The 24,847-nt window shown below is 38.1% G+C and overlaps 1 protein-coding gene across 5 annotated transcripts in view; it reads right to left on the bottom strand.

Annotated features, from left to right (window-relative positions):
* LOC126479561 (DNA polymerase epsilon subunit 2) overlaps nt 1-24,847 on the bottom strand; it is a 163,898-nt gene that overhangs the window by 50,496 nt on the left and 88,555 nt on the right. For all 5 annotated transcript variants that reach the window (XM_050103795.1, XM_050103798.1, XM_050103797.1 and 2 more), the window contains exons 4-5: nt 3,824-4,049; nt 3,272-3,393 (exon numbers count right to left, since the gene is read on the bottom strand). In XM_050103795.1, coding sequence (XP_049959752.1) covers nt 3,272-3,393; nt 3,824-4,049 — 348 coding nt within the window. The remainder of the gene's footprint in view (nt 1-3,271; nt 3,394-3,823; nt 4,050-24,847) is intronic.

The raw sequence follows: 24,847 nt of genomic DNA on the forward strand, positions 1-24,847 counted from the left end.
CAATACAGAGATCAAAACACATAGATGAAAAGTCTTGGGAAAATTTTCAGATGATAGGTACATTAGAACTTTTCTTAACAAAACAGATTAAAATCCCCCCCCCCCCCCCCTTTCACTCCGCCCTCAAACGTACCTGATTAGTATGAATGCAAGAAAGCAGATGCAACAACTCTCCAAAATCTGAAGTGCCACAATGGGCATTATATGTTCAGTGAAAACACTTGCTAAAAGTATGTATTTTTCATAATGTATTTATAAGTTTTTAATATTTACTGTAATTTTTATTAGTTGAAATAAAATATTTCATTTATATTTGTCTTTTAAAGACCTGATTTACTTCCTATTAAGCCCACAATGGCATTGTCCCTGTTGACTCCTTTACTGGGAATGAATAGACACATTGGTATGAAAAAATATACAAATTCTATTATGAGTAGTGGACAAAAATTGCCATACATAACGACTATCTTCACAATAGGTCTTTGTAAAGTATAGGATACAAATACTAAATAAAATATTGTTGCAAAGTTATTACAAAAAAACTTTACGAATCATCCCTAATTGCCCTATTTTACAATCTATTAATATTATTGTCATACTCTGAATTCACAGTCAAATTTCTAACACTTTTTCATCATAGTTAATTCTTGCCATCTTATTAAATGTTCACTGACCTTATCATTTACACAAAGCCTCATAAAATAAAAATACATTTTATACATAGGGATCTTCTTTTAACTGGTTCCTAAATAAAGCTGCTGACCGTCTTTTATTCTATATCAGGATTTGCAAATTCAACACTGCTTGTTTGATGAAGGTTAACTATCCTGGATATATGCATTTTGCAACTATATGTTGCTTAATTTAAAGTGAAACTAACTCCCTGAATAAGTTTTCGTAGGTTGAGTAAGTATATTGTCTTAAGGCATTCATGTAGATGAGAATAATTCTTAGTCAGCTGGGAATACAGACCAATTGCGAGTTTTTAGTTTTAACGACATAGTTGTTCTGCTGCTGTTGGTCTACTAAAAGTGAGCATTTCATTTTCAAGACTATGTTTCTTCACACACACACACACACACACACACACACACACACATACATACAAGACAGACAGTGTGTGACCCAAACTTTTCATCATCCATTTATTAAAATAATTATGTTCAAGGTAAACATCACAAATTTCTTTCTACATGGAAAGTAAATTACTTTCAATATGCATAGAGGAAGGATGTTTTACAATTATGCCATGACAATTAATATCAAAATTAAGGTTACAAAACTAGGCATGAATAAACAGATAATTCACAATTCTTATTCAATTTCCTTGCTCTCTCCCCTAAATATAGTGTGTCCATGTTTTGTTAATACCTTTGGGGGCGGGGATGGGTGGGGGGGAGGGGGGGGGGGTATTGAGGGAATGTGCAGCTTAAGACTGAGATATAGCAATAAAATTTCAAAGTTCAAACCATATGATGGGCACAGAAATGTTGAGGGTGCTGGACAAAGTGGCTCAATGTCATGTAAAAACAGGGTACAAACCTGAAACAGAATTACTGGACCCCACATTGTAAATAGAAGGAGAGAACAACTCAGCTTCCTGGCCCCTGATCACAAAAAGATGTTTGTATTGTCAAAAAATTGAAAGGATAGGCAGAAAAGATTGTTAATCCACAAGAGCTATATTGCAATTTGATTCGTTGCACGTCATATGCTTTTTAAAATTCAAAGACATCACAAACATACAAAACATTTTACAGTAAAATTAATTTTCTGTTCCTGCCTTTTAAGATCGTTTTTGTCAGTCCCAATGGTAGTCCTGTTCTCTCAACACCATGCTATCCCATCATTAACAATTCCGTGTTACAACGTTTCCTGCATTTTAAGTTTGCTTTGATGCTGTCAATACCTTTAACATTGATTTTTACACAGATTTCTGCAAAAGTGCAGCATATTCCTGCTCAAAGTCAGTTATTGATTATGTAATGCAGCGTTAGTGCTGTAAACCAGATTTTCATTGTTGGCGTGTTAGGTCACGGCTGCCTGTATTGTTAGTTCGGAGTATTTGGAAGAATGGTAAAGTACACTGAGTCACTGTCTCAATGATAATCACAATCTGAAGACAGTGACTCTAGTAGTAACCTTCCTTCTGCTCATTGCATTGTATTATAACTGTTTTAATTTAATTTCACAGTCATTTATACAAATAAACACTGCTTTTGAAGATAGCCATCTCTATAATGGGTTTTCACAAATCGCTGCTACTTCCACGCGAAATACACTAATCCATACTAGGCATGCAATCTTACTTTGGTACAACCTGACGTTAGACATTAACTTTCCTCCTCAAGATACTCCGTAACATGATGACAATTGCCACCCTGGTTTTCACCCAAGGCTTCCCTTAGCCAAGTGACTTTGGTAGCAACAAGCATGTGGATTTCCTGCCTATTGTTCTCGGTTTACAAAGACTGCCAACTTTAGTGTTCTAACCAGTATTGTGTTACAAGTTTTATTTACCATAATTTTATAATGATTATCAATAATAAATCTCACATTAGAACACGAATATCTTTTTAATGTGGTTTCACACAAGACTTTTGCTACCGTGTTTTATTTAGAGCATTTACACGACTGCAACAAAGTGGGAAACCAGCCCGAATGTTTGCGTGTTTCAGCACTGCCTTTGTGACTGATGCTTTGTATACTTTGGAGAGAAAAATAGAGCTAATTGCTGCTAGAAAGAAACAAAAACAATTAATTACTTCAGATTTTTTAAAATAGGCAAAATTTAAATTGTTTTCATTTGACATTTTGAATGATAGAAAAAGTGTTGCCTATACTTTCTTATATTTTACACTTTCTTGCATTTTAGTTTCCTTGGGTCAGTCCACTGAAAAATGTAACTAGAGACTGTTCTTTCTAGTGGTTCATGTGGAATTATATTTTACCAGCTTGTGATGCATTCAATTGTACAACAGATGACATATGCAGACTAATCCTTACTACATTGCAGACTGCCACAATCTTTTGCTAATTCCTTCAATTGTGCTCATCTGCCTTGACGATACAAGCAATCATCTGAGAGCTTTGCATACACAAGTGTTTTTATTATGTGTAGATGTTTTATCTAAATGTAGAGTTACTCACTATTTGTGTGCACTGTTTATTTTCCTTTATTTCCTTTGTAAGTTGTGTGATTTTCTTGCTCTGGTCCTTTTTTCTCACATCTGAAACCTAAAGATTCAGTACAAACTCCATTCATAATTACCTGCTAATTCTAGAAGATTCTGGTGGTGGAAACCCCATGCCATTTACATGAAATACTCTGTCTTCATACCAACCTTCTGCCAGCACAAAGCAGCCTTCTACATGTAAACCAGTATGATATCTCTGGCACACTTTCAGTCAAGAAAAATTGCAGTGTTTTCCAGTTGCAAGTCAACATAAGTTAAAATCCCAGTTACATTACATGCTTACAAGAATACTCCAGTTCTTATAATTTTTCTACATAAAAGAAGCTGAAAACCCTTAATTGCTTATACTTGTGCCATAATTTTGTTTAACTTATTGTCAAAAGTCAGTGGTCAATGACATTTACCCATAAATGAAAAAAACAACATTTTTTATGGGCGCTAAAGCACTGTGCTGATTAAAATTATGCAGAAAGTAGCACACCAGAGATAATGAAAATGTTTAGAAATTTACTCTTGGTCAGAAAGATGAAACATTTTAGACTAAAAACAAGAGAACATCTACAGTTAAAGTAGAGCATTATTTATTACTATATTTATCATGTCTCACAGCAATCAGTAAAGGATACAGTTTCAGACAAATCTAACTGCAGAGTTCCAGTTGTATCTTCCAGATAATACTTTCCTTCTTTCAGCTGTGTCAGTAAGCCCATTACAACAGCATCATCCACTTTTCGGCTTGAGCTAAGGAAGTAGTCTACAGGCCTTAAAGTGAATTTCTGTGTCTCATTTGATCCAACAGCTGAAGGTGTAAATAGTTCATGGCGAGCCGTGCGTTGATGGAGCAATATATACCTAGAAGACAATTAACAAGCATGCCATTAATAACAAAAATATATATTTATGGTAATGGAAAGTCCTTGGTGGAATATAAATAATTTAGGGAGTAAAAGTAACAGCTCATGGAACAGTTTAGGCAAATGCACCTGTGTCCCTAATCATCACTGTTTATGCCACCTACCTATACACCAACATCCCCCACGCAGATGGTCCTGTCCCTATTAAACGCTACCTCTTTCAGCACCCTTCCAGCTGCAATCCCAGTACCTCGTTCCTTATACACCTTACTAATTACACCATCAAAAACAGCTACTTCTCCCTTAAGAGGAAGATATACAAAAACCTCTGTGTCACAAACATGGGCACTCACGTTGTACCCTCTTATGTTAAACTGTTATGGGTTCTACAGGAAACCATCCTAGTCACCCAAAACACCAAAACCTTTGTCTGGTTCAGATTCATGGATATCTCCTTTATGATCTGGAACCAGGACCAAGTTGTTATCCACATTCCTCCAAATCCTTAATAATTTCTCTCCCACCCACTTCACCTGGTCTCCCTCAACCTGTCTGACTGTTGACTTTCACCTCTCATAATGTCCGCATCCAAACCTTTACCCATATAATGCCCACTAAACATCAACTGTACCTGCTTTTTGATAGCTGCCATCCACTCTACACCAAAAAGTCACTCCCACATAGTCTGGCCACCAGTGAACAGTGCATTTGCAGTTACGAACAATCCTTTGCTGTAGTATATTGAAAAGCCTTTACAGACAGGGATTAATCCCAAAACTAGTCTGCAGACAGTTTTCCCATGCCACACCCACATCTGCCACTAATTGTCTGACCACAAACAGTTGCAGAGGAGCATCTTTCCCATCACCCAATATCTTCCAAGACTGGAACAACTGAACCATCTCCTTTGTCAGAGCTTCAACTAATTATCAAGTCTGGAAATAAGGAAAACCCTTCCCACCTCTCCTAAAGAAATTTTCCACAACCAGCAGGCAGCCATGTACCCAAGGACACAGTTGGGCAGGAGTGGGGAAACTGCTAACATGTGGGCAGACAAGCAGCTGGTCCACAGCCTATCAGGGCTCCCTGAAGGGTTGCCTATCCAAACTAAACCCACCCATGCAGGGAGCAGAGGGACCTGCCCTAGTTTATCTTTAAGCCACATCCACTCCCAACATCTTGCCACACGGCCCGTACCCCTGTGGAGAACTGGGTGCAAGATCTGTATGATACACCCACCATGGCATCCTACTCCAGTTCTGTTGCAGATCTGCCCTGTTCTACATGGACATAGCCAGGATTTTGTCAAATGGGGGTCTGATTTGTTAAAGAGGACCTCAAAAAAGACTCACGTTTTCATTTATTCTTGAAATTTCCATAAAGAACGATTAACTATTTTACTTGACAATGACCCCAGTTTTCAAGAAGCGGAGATATAATCTGATTTCTTAGGAGTGCTGTATTTTGACATACCACTAAGACGCGGTCAACCTCCAATCTCCCTTCAACCTCCAAGGACATTTCACATTCATCTACTTTCAGCCTGGACTTGAACTGAGGAAGTGATCAGGAACAGATGAGCGCTAATGTTTTGGGACTCCATGATTATTAATGACAGGACTTTTGGAATAAAAATATGTCTGTTCAACAGAGAAGCTAGAACAATTTTTGGTGGCAAAAATGCAAACGATCCAGAATAATTCAACCTTACTTCTCGCAATGTAAGGAAGAGCATTTTTTGCATTAATGAACGTCCCAGCAGACAAATACAAGAGCCTAAATGTGGATAATTTGGATTATTATTTCTTTATCATGTGGGTCTTAGTACTGGGAGTCTCCAAAGAGATGCCCGGCTTGCCTTCAATGCAGCTCTTTTCATTTAAGGAGAGGGGCTACATCTTTAATGGAATTGGAATCTTTCTACAAAGAAAGATATTCGGAAGAAAACCACAGGAAACCATTTTCAGCAGCCCAACTTGCAGAGCTACCCCAAGTTGGTGAAGAATTTGAAAAAACTGATTGTTGTACACTGTTTTAAAAGAAAATAAAATGGATCGCAACAAATGATTGAATTCTGACATTGAATGTTTTTCCTTCAACTGTGCAATCATTTGTTAGTGCATGAATGTTGACATATTTTAAGATTCAATTGTGCATTGAACTGCTGGCTTCAGTTATTACAATACGACAACAGATCTTGGACGAAACGGGGAAGGAGGAATGCAGAGCACAGTCGGCTCAGAAAAATTCAAGCAGCCCGCTGAAAAAAAATCTTTTAGAAACCCACAAGTCCAGTGCTAACTTTAAACAGCTACAGATAGGTAATTAGACTATTATAGTAGTGCGTACACATTTTTAACTTGTCACAATGTTAGCAGATGAATCAAAATCTGATTTTCTTCTTCTTTCTTGTTACAAACTTATCCGTAATTAGAAACTATCACGACAGCACGCAGAACAAAGGCAATAAACAATATCACGTACATGAAATGCAACTGCAAGTAAGAACTGAACTGATTAACAAAACAACTGAGCTCAAGAAAGAACAACAACTGGTCTTGGCTAAAACAGGGATGGGCGATAGTCTAACGTTTCCGACTTAAAGTGTTAGTGTGAATCTGGATTATTTCGGTTTATTCCCCCAAATCACCTTCCACTTCTTTACGAGGTGACTTACTTGGAATTTCCAGCCACTCTTCTTTACTGGATAGCCGGCAGATGGAAACCCTCTTGACTTCTTCTCTGTTTAATAACGTTAGGTACAGGAAGTTTTACACTCTTTCTACTTATGAAAAAAGTAGACGTACAAACTTTGCTTTTCACCAATTAACAATGTATTTGACTTTCATACACAATAAAACTCTCACTTTCAACATAAATATATAACTTCTAGTAAATCCCTCATACAGTCAAACGTCAGAAACAAATTAATGGCTTTGATACCATAACTTTTCTTAACATAAAACAGAAAATAAATCTTGCCTATAGCAAGGTTACATCAAAAGTTCTCAAGAGTTCGTTTTCAACAGTCTTTGTTTTAGTAACAATAGTCAATGATGCAATACGTGCAGAGCTGCACATAAACTCCATAGTTCTTTCTTACACACTCACTAAAACATCTATGGATTGCCCGACAGATACTTGTCGGTGCCATTCATCTGCCTTGTCTACTTTCTTTCCATGACTGATTTTAAACCTGCACATACAAATGTGACACGCATTAGGTAGGATTCTACCATCCCTCACTCATAATCAAAATATTGTGTGTTGGAGACGGCAGAAGGGTGAGAGATTCTAGAATTTACACAGAAATTCTTAAATCACTACGTATCCCCCCCCTCAGATCGAACACGCAATATTTTATACATAATCATTATGCAAATAATGTCACTCATAACAACATTTCATATATTAACAGTATACATTTCTTACATATGTTTATATACATACATTTCCTTTCAATAACAATTCTCTGTCCTCTCTTGAACAATCTTTCGCTTTCTGTTTCTCTATCCTTTTCTTATTTTACTTAGTTATTAAGACATGAGCATATACTCGTGGTTTTAGTCAGCTTTACTAATATTTAGGAATTGTGAGAACTCTTTCTTTTCTTTATTTCCTTTTTTTGCCGCAATCCTAAACTTCAGATGTATATGACACATGAGTAATTATTTTCTGGTCCTATCTTTTGTACTACCTATTTCCTAGTGTGCACTATTTTCATTATTTGTAGTTTGGAGGACCTCTGGATGAAATGAAAGTGTGCTTTTGACACTCATTTATTTCCAAAAAAATAATAATGCTAGTTGTTCATAGAACTCACACTTCCCAGAATAATCCCTATAAAATTTGTGACTTTTGTCATGATACTGTCCCCTTTTCCTAGGATCAGCACCTATTCCTTAGGTATGCCTGCCCTTTATACTTAATGAATGCCGGGTATGTCCCCCTTATCCTTTCTGAGGAGGCCTGATGGTTCATTACCCTAGTATACATTTCTATGTATACCATAATTAAGTACCTTCTGGTAAAGATATGAATCTATCTTAAGCTTCACATTCATTCTTTAATATATCATTTACTGCCTAGAGTCTTCCTCTACTTATCAACTTCTCTATTTTCAATAGATACTATGTCTACATATACCATTTACATCCCATTATCATTCAATTCATCAGAGTATTTATTACACTGACATTTCATAATGATCAATATGACTAATTCCTTTCCTACTTTCATTTTCTTTCTTTGCTCACGCCTCTTTCTTATTTATCCATTACTCATTACTACTTTATAGTTGTTCGTTATGTACCATTTTTCTTCCATAAACTTATATGCTTTTGTCTCTCTTTGCACATGGGTTCATTGTGCCTATTTTAATCTCTATTTAGAACTGTCACTGTTCTTTGTTTATGTGCACCTCTTCTTATGCACTTTCGATGTACAACCGTCCTATATATGGGTGCATATTTCCATATGTACACCTATTTTCCCCTACAACAACTGGTGGTTCTCACATCATGACAGGCTTTGTCTTATGTAATTTAATGTTTGTGTAGAAGTGTAGTGAATATGTGTGAATGTCGTCTGATTTTTCGGCCTTCTTATCTAAAGGTAAGATTTAGGTTTCTGGTAAACACGGAAAGAAGGAAGGACTTCAGGATTAGAAGTTTGTGAATGAGAAAAGAGGGAAAAAATAGACAGGTCCTCAAATGAGAGGCAAGAAAAGAAAAAATAGATGTGGATGCTAGGATCGAAGAAGAGAAAGAAGATAGCTCCAAAGACCGGAAACCCTTTCAATCCCCCTTTCCTAGGATCCCTAACCCTCAGGTACTTGAGTGAGATGCCAGAGGTGGTCTGGTGTTAAATCATCCCCCACAGAACGGACTTCCGACTTTCACCCTTTGAGGTCCCCGACGGAAATCCTAGCAATCCTATGGAAACGGCAAATCATTAAACATAAGGCACACTTGTTTGTGAGGGTTGTTTGAAAGGTGTGATGTGTGTTTGTATCAGTCATGATTTATATGTTCTTGTAAATCATGCTTTTAGCTACAATACCCACCCCTTTCAAAATTTATACAAGCCCTCCCATCTATATCATATCTCAGAAAAGGTATAAAATACTCTATACAAAATATAAAATCTATATACTATGGTATAACAGTTGCTAAGCTAGTCACATCATATTGTATTTTCCACAAATATAATACTATATTCAGTTTATTTCGTCTAGATATCACTTTTTTCTATGATTCTCTTTCGTTGTTCTCTATTTTATAGTCATACCCAGTGTTCTAAGCAATAAGATTACAGGATAGTTCTAGATTTCAAAGGAATTCAGTGCAGGAACATTATTTTGGATGAAACACCGAAGACAACTCGGGATCCGACAGTCGTTACTCCGCCCGTTAACTCAGAATGTTAACGTCCCTGGGGGATATACAATTTTACATCTTTTACATTGTATCTCCCCTTCTCTAATCCAGTTGTGGGATCTACTAAAAATAGTGTCTTAGTATGGATCACCATCTGTACGCGGTACAGTCCCTCATATTTTTGGAAAAACTTGTGAGTCTCTTTCTTCAGAGTCGAGTTGTGAAGATGATGTTTTATAAGAACCAGGTAATCGACTTGGTACTGAGGTTCTACAGCCTTTTCGTTATGCTTACTTACTCTTTGTAGCACCTTTTCAAACTTGGATAACAATTTGTCAATATTAATCGCTCGATCCCTCTCCGTTTCTATATGTCAATTTAATGTACGAGCGTCTTAAGAGTAATTGTACCCTGCCTGTAGCTTTCTTCACCACAACCAGAGGATTATTCATTACACTGGAACTTTGCTTCCTCCAAACTCACTGGTATTGGATATGGTTTGCAAAAGAATGGAGTGTCACCTTTGATTTTGAACTTACAGATACAGTCGCTGATGTTACCTGGACAATCAGAAAACAACACTTCATACTCCATTAAAATTTTATACAAATCTCATCTTCATTGAATGGTTAATATTAGGGATTCATTAACTCTGTCTTGTATGTCAGCTTGATGTGTTACTTGATCCACATTATCGATTTTTGGTGATAACTGTGCTGTAGCTGTTAATCGTAGACACTGACACTCAGTTGTTTGTTCCCCAATGTGGCTATTTGTTACAAATTGTGTCCAGCATCTACTGTCCATCTCTATTAATATTCTCTACTATTAATAGTGTTTAACGAAATAACATATGTCCAATACTACAGTTCACTTGAGTTTCATATTTTACAAGTTTACTTTTTGTTCCCGTTATCCCGATTAAACACATTCCAGTCACTGGCAACAACGGTAAATGCTGTTTAGCCTGTATCAAGTTAAAAAATGCGTTTGAGATGAGTGATACCTCTCCTCATACCTATAAATGTGTTAATCTCTGAAGTTTCCACTGTCCCTGCTATTATAGGTCGTAGGTTATCAGTAGTTAAGCTTGGTTCTTCAAGTAGCAACCATTCCTTTGTGGGTATTTTGTGTGTAAAGTTAACATGCTTATATGGAATAAGGCCTTCTAATGTATCTCCACGACCTGGGCCCTGGCCCTGGATCCAGGTCGAACAACGTTTTCCTCATTACTACTCATTTTGGGTTGGTTATCAAAACGAGATACTACATTCCCATTCTGTGTTTTATAATTTTGAGTTGGTTACCAAAACGAGATACTATATTCCCATTCTGTGTTTTATGGTTACTCGGTACAAATTCTTGAGAAGCTAACGGATCTAAATTTGAAGGTGGATCTTTCTTTTGATAATTGTAATTACAACTTTTCTTACTGTGCTGGTGTACTTTTGCTAAGTTTGGCTCATGTTTTTTAAAATTATTTCCGCTATTTATTTTATAGTTTGAACATTCACTTTGGTGTAAAGTTTCGTTGCGGTCCTTATTTATTGCATCAAGTGTGTCAACAAAAGACAACAACTCTTTTATCATTTTCCAACCACTACACAAAAGTCTTTTCTCGCACAGAATGGCAATCGTCTAATTAAAATACGTACTATTCCTTCTTGTTCTTCCATTGGCTTATCTAAAGACTTTGCTCGTGTTAAACGCCAATCGAAATATTTCCCTGTAGCACCCCAAGTATTATAATATTTTGGGTCCCATAGATCTGATATTAATTTTTCTTGAGCACTGGCAGACCAGTACTTCTCTTTAAATATCTTTTGAAAGTCTCTCCAAGAGGAAAAATTCTCAATATTTACTGTTCCCCATTCTGAGGCTTTCCCTAGAAGGTACCCCAAAGCAAATTCGATCTTCTTGGAATCTTCCAAGTTTTCGGTAAAGCTTGGCTAAATCTTTTTAAGAAATGGGTCGGATGTACATCTCTGTCCAGCTTAAATTTAGGGAACTGTCTCGATAACCCTGAATTAGCTATCCATTGCAAATTAGTCACCGCTTCACCAGTTAATACAACATTAGGTGAAGTTACCCTTTTTTCAACTTTCTCTTGGATATGCTTAAATTCTCTCCACAGGTCGTCCATACCGTTCCTGGTACCACTAAGTTCAGAAGAAGGAATAGGCGATATGTTTCCGGATGTTATTCTCTCAGTAACCTTTCTATCTACAATTTCTTCAAATTGTTCTTCCAAACTAATTACATTTATAATATCAGAGTTAGCCATTTTCTCTTTGAAATTTATTTCTACATTATCTACCCATGTATTGACACTTGTAATTTATAACTGAATGACTGGCATTAATTGATTATGCTTATCTACACTCTTTTTCAAATGATTCAACCCCTGCCTTACATCATTATACTTAACATTGTACACATTTTCAAAAGATCCTAACTTTTCAGTAACTTCGGATTCTACATTATTACATCTGCTCTCAATGTTAAGTTCTGGACATTTTCGATAAATCTTGAAAAGTGTTACTCTGTTTCTGACTATGGTCGGTAAACATATGATTTATACGAGTGGTCAAAGAAATTGTCAACTCGTTCTTTAAACCTACTTTTAAATTCTTATTGTGTCAAACTCAGACTTCGAAGCACCCACGCCTTTGCATAGATTACTAAATTCTTTGCTTTGAGAGTCGACTTTGGCGTTTAACAAACCTAAATTTGTTGTTTGAATATTTAGCGTTTTCCTCTGAACATTTAAAGCTTCACTCTGGGTATTTAATTGAGAATTTAATGAGTTTAACTCAAGACTCTGAGCTTCGATTAAATTTATCAACTCAGCCCAGTCAGGCACTTCTTTGCTAATTTTCAAGGCCATAGCTGGGTCTTGAGTTTCCCCAACCTGTTGTATATTTTCCATACTTTTATATGCCTTAGATCCAATAAAAGTTCACTCAATAGTATCTTCTACAACTTTGTACTAAAGCAATCGAGTTTTTTTTCACGCTCACCTGGCGTAGAATTCGCGTTGCAGAGTTGAGTGGATGTGGAGGCAGGTCAGGACTGGTGAACAGCAGCTGGTGCCAGCAGCATTGAATGTATGTCTGCGTCCCTGCGATGTGTGTGAGAGCTGTATACACCCCGCACTGGATCTTCTTGCTTGACACATTCTATGCGTATTTCTTCTTGGACAAATACGTCAAAATCTTCTTTGTTGTTTTTATCATTGTGAATTTTTCATTTCTTCACTGTTTTTCCATTAAAATTTTTCTCCATTGAGTACTCGAACATATTCCAATTTCTCAGAGTAATTCCCTTGTCTTATTAAGTTTGGTTGCTATGGCAACACGTAACAGTTTCTTTTCTCGCTTTTGACTTAAAATTCCTGTTTTCTCAGTCCTTTCACACAAGTCACCACGTTCTAATGTTTCCAACTTAAGAAGTGAGTGTGAATCTGGGTTATTTTGGTTTATTCCCCCAAACCACCTTCCACTTCTTTACGAGGTGACTTACTTGGAATTTGCAGCCACTCTTCTTTACTTGCCTTGCTGCAGTGGATACACCAGTTCCCGTGAGATCACCGAAGTTTAGCGCTGTTGGTCATGGCCGGCACATGGATGGGTGACCATCCAGGCCGCCTTGTGCTGTTGCCATTTTTCGAGGTGCACTCAGCCTCGTGATGCCAATTGAGGAGCTACTCGACTGAATAGTAGCGGCTTCAGTCAAGAATAACATCATAACAACGGGAGAGCAGTGTGCTAACCCCACGCCCCTCCTATCCGCATCCTCCACTGAGGATGACATGGCGGTCGGATGGTCCCGGTAGACCACTCGTGGCCTGAAAATGGAGTGCTTCTTTACTGGGTATCCGCCAACTGGAAACACTACTGACTTCTTCTCCATCGAATAACGCTAGGTACAAGAATTTTTACACTCTTTCTACTTATGAAATAAGTAGACATACAAACTTTGCTTTTCGTCAATTAACAATGTATTTGACTTTCATACACAATAAAACTCTCACTTTCAACATAAATATATAACTTTCGGTAAGTCCCTCGTACAGTCAAACATCAGAAACAAATTAAATTACAGTTAAAAGAAAGTTGGCTTTGATACCATAACTTTTCTTAACATAAATCAGAAAATAAGTCTTGCCTATAGCAAGGTTACATCAAGAGTTTCCAAGAGTTCTTTTTCAACTGTCTTTGTTTTAATAACAATAGTCAATGACAGAGCTGCATATAAACTCCATGGTTCTTTCTTACACACTCACTAAAACATCTATGGATTGCCTGCGGGTACTTCTCGGTGCCATTCATCTGCCCTGTCTACTTTCATCCCACGACTGATTTTAAACCTGCATACACAAGCATGTGACAAAGTACGTAGGATTCTACCATCCCACACTCATATCCAGAATATTGTGTGCTCGAGACAGTAGAAGGTTGACTTGTTCTAGAATTTACACAGAAATTCTTTAATCACTACGATAGCTGATAGGGCGTGGGGTGGGGTGGGTAGGCTCCGGACACCCTGGACCCACTGCCTTTGGCTACAACCTTGTGTCCAATCAGAGGCAAGACTACCTGTGAAAGCAGCCTCACCACACAGCAGTTTTGCTGTATTCTCTAGACAGCCATTTATGTGAGCATGACTACCGGTTCCACCCACCAACCTTTGCCCAAAATCAAAGTAGTCCACCTTGTGGAGGGCACACTACTCAGCATAACATGGTCAATTTCAAAGGCTAATTCACAACTGTGTCATCTGGATCCGTATTTACAACACCAGTTTCTCTGAATTTAAGTAGATGGAATGTTATGGAAAGGATAAATTGCTACTCATTGTAAAGATGACAAGTTGTCTTGCAGACAGCCACAACAAAAAGACTGTTACACACTGAGTTTTCAGCCAAAGCCCTCTTTGGAAAGGAAAACACACCCACATTCACGCAAGCAATCCCACATTACACACACATAACTGCTATCTCCAGCCACTCCACCCAGAAGATTCTGGTTGGGGAGGCTCGAGATCATGATCACGTGTGACTGAGGTGTGCTTCCTTGTGTGTGTGTGTGTGTGTGTGTGTGTGTGTTTTCCTTTCTGAAGAAGACTTTGGACAAAAGCTTAATGTGCAACAGTCTTTTCATTGTGCCTGTCTCCAACCCATTGTGTCCTCTTTACAGTGAGCAGCAATCTATTGTTTTCATAATACTTTTGATATTCCAACTGGTCTTTCCGAAGTGTAAGGAGGTGGAAGTAGCTCTTCCAACAATTTTTTTGATCTCTTAATAATCCTGCCCTCAATCTCCATTATGCCCTGCCCAACACGCATCTCATTCCCAGCCTCATGACCACTAATTTCACTTGTCCTGCACCCACACCCTCTTCTATCCAGTTTCCGTCTACCGCTGTTCTATCTCCCATCCCAATGCACTCCTCTACATTACATCGTGGTCTGCGCAAGGTAATCAGCCAGGACAACAAAGCTGTAACATTTTGCCATCCATACGTCTTGTACAAATTTATTCGTTTGGCGCCGGCAGCGCTAATTCGGATTACTTGACTTGTCGCCGGCCGTTCTTGACATTATCAGGAGATTATAAATTGTTACTAATCTCATGGTTAGTTCTCAGAACTTCTCACTCTGTTCCCCTACTTTCATGAAATTTCGAAGATATATACACGTAAATAAATACAAAATTTGTTTATTTCATATATTTGTTTATTTGCATTGTCTTTGGTACTTAATATTTCTCTTTCATTTGATATGCAGCAAAACAGTCTCCAAGAGGTAATGCAACTCCACAAGACTTGCACATTAAGTTTATTGTTCTTTCTTTTGTTTTTGTAACATACATGGCAGTTTCTTCATTTTCATTTATTGGTTTTGGAAATACGTAGGCCTGATAGTTGGTATTGCTTTACGTGACCGGAAAGTCTGTCAACCGGATCATGATGAGACATATGCGATGCAGTGGCAACCTCCAAGTTTTGCTCTATGATTTCATCGTAAATAATCGTATCATCTCTTTCGTCTGTCATGATGAAAAGGCACAAGTACGTATAAAAACAAAAAACTTGTTGACGTGTGTAACTTATTTGTTACCTCGACAAAACACCAACAGAATGCAAAAGATACTAAAGTGCTGTCGCTGGCCACTGCACGATACTATGCTCACAACACCACTGTGGTGTCGCCTGCCGTTGATCGCTATTTCGCGCATGAGCCCACTGTGGTGTACTTGGACAAAAGAGTGGTAAGATTTAGAATCATAGGGCATGCATATCTGAAAATGCTGTGAGGCTTTCTTGACAAATGTATTATAGTTCTTCTTTCACTATACAATGTGATCAGGATAAAAATGTGGAATTACTGCTAGAAATTATTAGTACTTAAACAGATCAGTTATTGGGCCTGGAATTTACTTTGTGTGTGTGTGTGTGTGTGTGTGTGTGTGTGTGTGTGTGTGTGTGTGTGTGTGTGTGTGTGTGCGGGGGGGGGGGGGGGGGGGGGGGGGGGGGGGGGGACGACGACAATTATCATTCAGCGATGCGATAGCACGTCATAAAAACAAAAAACAAAAAAAAAAAAGCTACTTTATAAGGAAATGAGCATCTGAACAAGAACAATGGTTAAAATTATGAATGAAAACAATGATGCAGTTCGGTTGTAAGGAGAGGAGAACACTGAGAGATAATGTGCATGAAATAATGGAAAAAGAAATAATTTACCCATTAATTATGTGATGAATTAGGAAAACTAATTTATTTACTCACTTACTGTTGCTGTTCATAAGTGGAGATGTCAATGAGTATGCAGAATTCCACTATAACTGTGTCTGAATTGAGTTCTTATTACATCAGACACGTTTAGGCTGTTACCTACACATTACAACAGTTCTCTTCTAACCTGACTGAAGAACAGACAAAGAGGAGCCAACACAAGTCAGAGGCTTGCCATTCTGCAAAGCAGGATAGGTGGTAATCTGTATAAGATCTCAAAAGAGAGTACAGTTTTGGGGCAGGTACTAGTGTTTCAAAGCACACTGTTCAGCATATATTGTTGACTAGGGGGCTCCGCAGCAGAAGACCCCTTCATGTTCGCATGTTGACCTAACAACGTCATCAATTACAGTTGCAGTGGGCACAGTATCACAGAGATTGATGGTAGATTGAAAGAAATGAGTCACCTGTTTAGATGAATCACGTTGATGCTCATGTTTGGATACACCATCATCCCTGCAAACAGCTACTCGAAACATGCAGTGCGTCAGGAACACAGGTCGGTGGGGGCTATATTATGCTAAAGGGGACATTCATCTGGGTATCCATGCAACCTGTGGTAGTAATCGTAGGAACCATGTCAGCTGTGGACTACATGAACATTTTTGCGGACAACCTACATCCCTTCATGCTTGATGTCCTCCCTGACAGCAATGGCATCTTCCAATACGATAACTGTCAAAGTCACAAAGCCAGAATCTGTCTACAGTGGTCCAGAGTGATAGTGAACTCACATTGTTATCTTTCCCAAAAAAATCATCTGGTCTAGGCCAAATGGAACCCATGTGGGACACTGCTGGGCACCAGCTTATGTCCACAATCACCAGCCTGTAATTTATAGGAATGACATAACTTTTACATAGACCTGGTGCTACATACGTCCAAGAACCAACCAAAGTCTTGTTGAAGTACATTCACGCAAAAATCGTTTCCTAAGGTGGACCAACATGCTGTTAAGTAGGTGGTCGCATAGTTTGGGATTATCAGCGTAAGTACAATGTGAGTCAAATAAGAAACAGCAGCAAGAATGGGAAACAGGTTTTAAGATACTGTGAACTGCATCTACACCTATATCTACATACATAAACCACTAGCCACCAAGAGGTGTGTGGCGAAGGACACAATTCGCACCAAATTCATATTCCGCCCCCCACCCCCCCCCTCTGTTCCACTCATGGATCGCACGAGAGAAATACGACTGCCTGAATGCCTCAGTACGAGCTCTAATTTCCCTTATCTTTGAAGGGTGATCATTGCGAGATTTGAAAGTTGATGGTAATAATATACGAGGTGCGGCTAGAAAAAAACCAGACTGATGCTGGAAAAAACATTTATTTACAATTATTTACAATTTCATGTTATCTCCTTCAATGTACTCTCCTCCTCGGTCTCTACACCGCTCCATACGAATTTTCCACTGTTCATAGCAATCCTGCAGATCATTTTCGGTAAGTCCATACATTACTTCCGTCGCTTTTTCTTTTACTGCTTCAACAGTCTCAAATCTAGTTCCTTTCAAAGCTGACTTGACTTTAGGGAAAAGAAAAACGTCACAGGGGGCCAAATCAGGTGAGTAGGGTGGATGATCTAAGATGGGAATGTTGTGTTTTGCCAAAAACGTCTTCACTGACAACGCACTGTGAGCTGGGGCATTGTCTTGGTGAAGGATCCATGACTTTTTTCTCCACAAATCGTTCCGTTTTCTCCGTACTCGCTCACGTAGGGTAGCCAGGACGCTAATGTAGTAATGCTGATTCACTGTTTGTCCCTCTGGTACCCAATCAATGTGCACAGTCCCTTTGAAGTAAAAAAAAACAATCATCATTGCCTTGAATTTCGATTTTGACATTCGTGCTTTTTTTTATCGTGGAGAACCAGGAGTTTTCCAATGCATCGATTGGCGTTTAGTTTCGGGATCGTAAGTAAAAAACCACGATTCATCGCAAGTAATAACATTTTGTAAGAAGGTGGGATCACTTTCAATGTTTTCCAGGATGTCAGAACAAATCATTCTCGGCGTTCCTTCTGTTCAATTGTGAGACACTTTGGAACCATTTTTGAACACACTTTGTTCATGTTGAAACTTTCATGAAGAATCTGCCTAACACTTTCCTTGTCAACTCCTGTTAACTCAGACACTGCTCCGATTGTTAAACGCGATCTTGTCGAACAAGTTTACCGATTTTTTCAATGTTTGCATCAGTTTTTGCTGACAATGGTCTGCCAGTACGAGTGTCATCACTGGTGTCTTCGCGGCCATCTTTAAATCGTTTAAACCACTCAAACACTTGTGTTCGCGATAAACAATCATCGCCGTACACTTGTTGTAACATTACAAACGTTTCACTTGCAGATTTTCCTAGTGTGAAACAAAATTTTTATGTTAACACGCTGTTCTTTCTGTACACTCAACATTTTCCGACGCACAGACAAAACGTCAACTACTTAAAACAGAAGCCACGGGCAGACTGAGTGCAGGAGGCAGATGAAACTCTAGCAGCAGGCGTAGCGAGAGTCACGTGACAGGCCACGCGACTTTCAGCCTTATTACATTCGTTTTATTGTTTCACCAGTAATAGTCCGGTTTTATTCTAGCCACACCTCGTATGCTCTACATCCTCAGTGAAGATCGGATTTCAGAGTTTAGTGAGCAGCCCCTTCGGTTTAGCGCGCCGTCTATCTGCAAGTGTGTCCCACTTCAAACTTTCTATGAGATTAGTAATGCTCTTGTGATGGCTAAATGTAACAGTCACGAATCTTGCCGCTCTTCTTTCGACTTTCTCAATCTCTTGAATCAGATCCAACTGGTAAGGGTCCCATACAGACTAACAATACTCTAAGACTGGAGGAACTAACATATTGTAAGCTATTTCCTTTATTGAAGGACTGCATTGCTTCAGGATTCTACCAACATACCACAAACTAGAGTTCGCCTTACCCATTACTTGTGTAATCTGATCATTCCATTTGAGATCATTTCGAATAATCATACCCAGATACTTGACGGATGTTACCGCTTCCAAAGACTGGGCATTTATTTTGTACTTGTTCATTAATTAGGATGTTCGCATTGTTATATGCAGTAGGTTACACCTACTAATATTGATAGATAACTGCCAGTCATTACACCACACATTTATTTTCTACAAATCTTCATTGATTTGTTCACAACTTTCGTGCGATACTACTTTCCTGTACATTACAGCATCATCAGCAAGCAGTCTAATGCTGCTGTCAATACCACCGACCTGATCGTTTAGGTAAATCGTAAAAAGCAGCGGACCTATTACGCTGCTCTGGGGCACACCTGAAATTACGCTTGTTTCTGTTGAAGTTACCCCATTACCCCGTTCAGGACGACATACTGATCCCTGTCTGTTAGAAAATTTTCTATCCAACCACATATGTCATCGAACAGACTGTAAGTGCACACTTTTTGGAGCAAGCAACAGTGCAGAACTAAGTCGAATGCCTTTCGAAAGTCGAGGAATATGACATCAACGTGGGAGCTGGTATCTAGAGCCTGTTGTATATCATGCACCAAGAGGGCCAGCTGTGTCTTGCATGACTGCTATTTCCTAAAACCATCCTGGTTTCTGCAGATGAGCTTCTCAGACTCTAGAAAGGTCAATGTTCATGATTCTACAACAAGTCGATGTCAATGAAATTGGCCGGTAATTGTGTGCATCCGATTTTCTACCCTTTTTATAGATTGCTATAACCTGGGTCTTCTTCCAGTACCGCCATTCCAATGATCTCTGATAGATGGTGCTACATTTGTAGCATAGTCAACATACAATCTTACGGGGTATCGTCTGGGCCATATGCCTGACTGGCGTCTAAGGATTTTAACTGTTTTACAATCCCAGATACACTAAACACTATGTCAGCCATCCTTGCACTTGTTCGATAATTGAAAGGGGGAATGGCGCTGCAGTTCTCTACCATAAACGAGTTTTTGAAAGCTACGTTTAGAATTTCCTTCTTCTGTTTATTATCATCAGTTACATTACCCGTACTGTCAGTAACAGAAGGTATTGAATTATTTGTAGTGTTCATTGATTTTACGTATGACCAAAATTTTTTTGGGTTATTTTTAGAATCTGCAGATAAAATATTGCTTTCAAATTCATTAAAAGAATCTCTCATTGTCCTTCTGACAGCTGCTTTCATTTCACATAATTTCTGTTTGTCAGCGGGGCAGTGACTACATTTAAAACGACTGTGCAAAATTCTCTGCTTTATCAGCAATTTCCTAATATGTTTGTTGTACCAAGGTGGATCCTCCCCCCCCCCCCCCTTCCTACATTTTTGCTAGGCACATACTTCTCTAGCACATGGTGGACAATGCCTTTAAATTCCGACCAAAGATGCTCAATATCTTTGTGTCCCGTGGTGAATGTTTGGAGCCGACTATGAAGATATTCATTAATGACACTTTTATTTGATTTCCCAACCAAGAAAACTCTACGTTGTTTCTTTGGTTTTTTTGCAACTTCCATTGACATAGAAGCCACGACAACATTATGGTCATTAATACCTTCTTCTAGATTAACTTCCTCAAAAAGATCAGGTCCGTTTGTCGCCAAGGTATCTAATATGTTCCCATCTTGAGTTGGTTTTCTAACCAACTGCTCAAGGTTGCATGTTGAGAGCGCTCCTAGAATAACTTCACATGAATCTTTGCTTCTGCCTTCTGTGATAAACGTGTAATTTTCCCAGTCAATGGATGCCAGATTAAAGTCTCCACCCATAACTAATGGATAATTTGGATATTTACTTCCTATGCACTCAAGATTTTCCCTGAAACATTCTACGACATTTGTTGCAGATGCTGGTGGTCTATAAAAACATCGGTCAATCCTTGTCTGATTGACAGATTTATCCAGACTATTTCACAGTCCGACCCAGTATCGATCTCAACTGTGTTTAAACAGTTTTTAACTGCAATGAACACACCACCTCCCATAGCATCAGTCATCAGTCCTATTCTTCCTAAACATTGTCCAATCACAGTTCAAAATTTCACTGCTTTTTATGTCTGGTTTCAGTCAGCTTTCAGTACCTAATACAATATTGGCATTGCTACAGACACTTCGATCGTTTACTAACATGAGATTAAGCAGATGTAAATCTTTTGGAATGATCTGTTTAGGCGAACTAACTATCGAACCGCAAGTATCAACAGGAAGAAGATGAAAAAGTAGGAGGAGGAGGAGGAGGAGGAGGAGGAGAAGTTACGTTATTTATTGTACAGGAATATGAGTCATATTATCTAAATTTGAGCAGTGTAGCAGGTAAATCTGAAGAATGAATGTCAGTATTACAAACCCCCAATTTATCTAGAGTCCTGAGTGATTCATGCACCTTCCCTTTCTTAACACGTTCCTTCCTATTTTATTCGGAACAACGGATACTTTTAATGACTGAAGACAAAACATTTTCTGAAATACATTTACAAGTAAAATTTAGCAGACTCAAATAATAGTAGGCAACAAAACTTAATAAAGAAGTTCGACTGGTGTTTTTGTATTTTAAAATAAAAAAAAAAAAAACAACATTACTGTACAGTGTGAAGACATGCACTGACTGAACTAATATTTGCACCCAAACTCTTAGCATATCTGTCACTAATATTTTGTTAGTAAGTAATCAAACAATGCAAATGAATGCAATTCCCTTGAGACCAATAAAGAGTTACAATCCTTGATCCAAAAGATTGTATTTTAATTACTGAGCATATATGCCTTTGTGAGTAATGAAGTTCTTAATTTCAAACTGACAAGTTATCCAGCTCCATAATCATTTCCGGTAAATGTTATATTCTTATAAGTATTTGCATAAAGATTTTTCCATGTGGTTTCTGCACTCGAAACTTTCTGGTGTACAGCCTTGAATTCTTGTACTGTGCCATGTGGTGTGCTCGTCACCATTACTATTGGCTTGCAAGGCAAGCAGTAAACCATTAGTTTAAAGTGATTGTAATACGATGGTGGTTTGAAAAATTCTCGGAACAGAACTATGTAACACGAAGGTGGTTTGAAAAATTTTTGGAACAGAATAGAAAAACAGTACATACATCACTGAAACTTTTTTTTATATTTCAATGTAGTCTCCTTGTAGATTAATGCACTTCATCCAACGATGTCCCAGTGCCTTGATCCCATCTTGAAAATGAGTTTCCTCCAGGTCTCTGCAAAATAGTTGTCAACTCCGGCTATCAATTCTTCGTTTGAAGTGAATCTTTGTCCACCAAGAAAAATTTTCAGTTTTTGGGAGAGATGGAAGTCTGACAGAGCCATATTAGGTGAATTAGGCGGGTGTGGCAACAACCCATACCTTAGTTCATGTAATTTTGCCATGGCGATGGCTCGTGTGTGCAAGCACACATTGTCTTATCGCGGCACCCATCTTGCAGATAATTTTTTCATTTCTAATTCTTCAATTAAAATGTGATATACCCTTTCAGATGACATCTGGCAAGCATGAGCAATTTCACACACTTTCAATGGTGATCCTCCATGATCATTTTGTGCACTTTTGCAATGATTTCTGGAGTAGTGACACATCTTGGCCGACCACTGCACGGATCGTCATCTAAGCTCTCCCTACCAAATTTAAATTGATTTGTCCACTTGACAACAGTTGAATATGAAGGAACAGAGACCCCCAGTGTATTCTGGAAATCGGCATGAATGTCCTTTGCTTTTACACCTTTCTTTACGAAGTACTTAAACATTGCTCGAATCTCGATTTTCTCCACCTTCACTAATCACTAGGTGGGAACAACTAAAGAGCCATGTCACCGCCACAGCTCTCTTCCAAGAGCACTGACATGGCACGTGTTTACAGGCAACAGTCCAATGAATATCACGTGGACAACTTGTTGCACTAGTTCTGACCCCTCATGGTGATTCTGAGAATTTTTCACTCTCGTATAATTAAATATCTGTAGAGAAATACAACTTATATTTCATCTGTGAAGTTCCCACCAAACTGGTGTGGAGTATACAACAAATCAGTACAAGGTTTCAAGTATGTCAACATTAATTTTATTCCTTTAACTATTGCAAAAATGTGAAATATTGATGCAGTGTTCCAAATTAACATATTTTTGACCACCACAACATACATTTAATGATGAAATTTGACAGCATTGTGGCTCACAGTCCTTTTTAGATGGGAACGAATATGCAGCATAGTATAACTACATTTTGTGGAATACCACAACTACAGTATTTAGTCAGATTTTGAAGGCAGAAAGAGGAAAACTGACAGTTTACCGATGAACACAACTACAGAATATTGTCACATTGGAAGGATTGAAGCTGCTGTGATCTGTACACAATAATTTTCCTTTCCTTTAAAAAGTCTTTCACTGGTGAAACAGTTCTATGTCTATATGAAGGTGAATTTGTTATACCAAGTTTAATTTGAAGTAACTCTACTTCTCTGTCAGAGTGAGTTCAAAATATGACAATGATTCAGAACTTCAATGATAGATCAAGACTCTAGGAATATTGATTTGTTCCCACAAAACAAATGAGAAGAATGCCACACAAAATATGTTTTCATTTCTCATTTTTCTAAACCTCAATAAGTCTACCACAGGACTTTCTATATAGAACACTGATCTTTTCCAGTCGATTCTTGCAGGCAAATATACTGCAGAGGTACCAATAAATCATCCAGACCGATACAGACATGATTGTGTATGAATAAGTGAGTGCAGTGGTAGACCTGGATAGTTGTGTCTGTATGTTTTTCCCCTCTGAGTGGAAGTGTTCCTTTAGCTCCAGTTTCTTCTTCAAAAATGGACTGATATGTACTGTAAATGTAAGGTTCACTAAAACTAGCAATCTTATGCTTTACATCCGTAGCAAAATTATCGATCAGTTCAGTTTAAATCATTTTATAACCTGTTTCTCTATACACAGTTTTGGGCTCTAGAATCTAGTCATGCAAGATGGCATTGCTGAAAGCAAACTTTTTTTCCACCTACAATTCACATTTAAAAAAAAAAAAAAACGTGAACTTTCTTGTGAACAGTACTCTTACTTAGGAGTTTCTTATCACTTTTGTTCCCAAAAATGGAAGAGAAGCATAGCAAGTGAAAGGCGTGATATTTTTAATTCTCATTTCTCCAGACTTTGATTTGCCATTGCTTTTTCTTCGTCTGATAAAGTATTTTTAGTTCCTGGCATTTCTTTCAAAGATAACTGACAGTTAAAAATGGTACTACCACTCAAAAATTCTTCACGATTACAACTTTCTTCAATTTTTTGCACTGTCTGCGAGTCAACAGTCTGCAATATGAAGTGTTTCTGTTGTTTATAACCATTAGTCTGCACTAATTACATGTTCATTTAAAAGTTTAAACACAATTTCACATGCTTTTTCTGTTGACAGCTTCAGTTGGCAAACATTCGCAGGGCTCTCCAACCAGTGAGGCGAGACTGATGTACAAAACATTTTTTAACCTTATTTATGGATTCTTCCCTTGTTTCTTGATAGAACATTTCCAAATAGAGGGTTGAATAACACTTAGGCGGTTTTTTGTTCTACTGGTTTTTATTTGTATGAACTAGTTTTCGGGTTATTAGTCCATCTTCAGATAACT

Source organism: Schistocerca serialis, chromosome 1 (genome assembly GCF_023864345.2).
Source record: "Schistocerca serialis cubense isolate TAMUIC-IGC-003099 chromosome 1, iqSchSeri2.2, whole genome shotgun sequence".
In the NCBI taxonomy this organism is placed as follows: Eukaryota; Metazoa; Arthropoda; class Insecta; order Orthoptera; family Acrididae; genus Schistocerca; species Schistocerca serialis.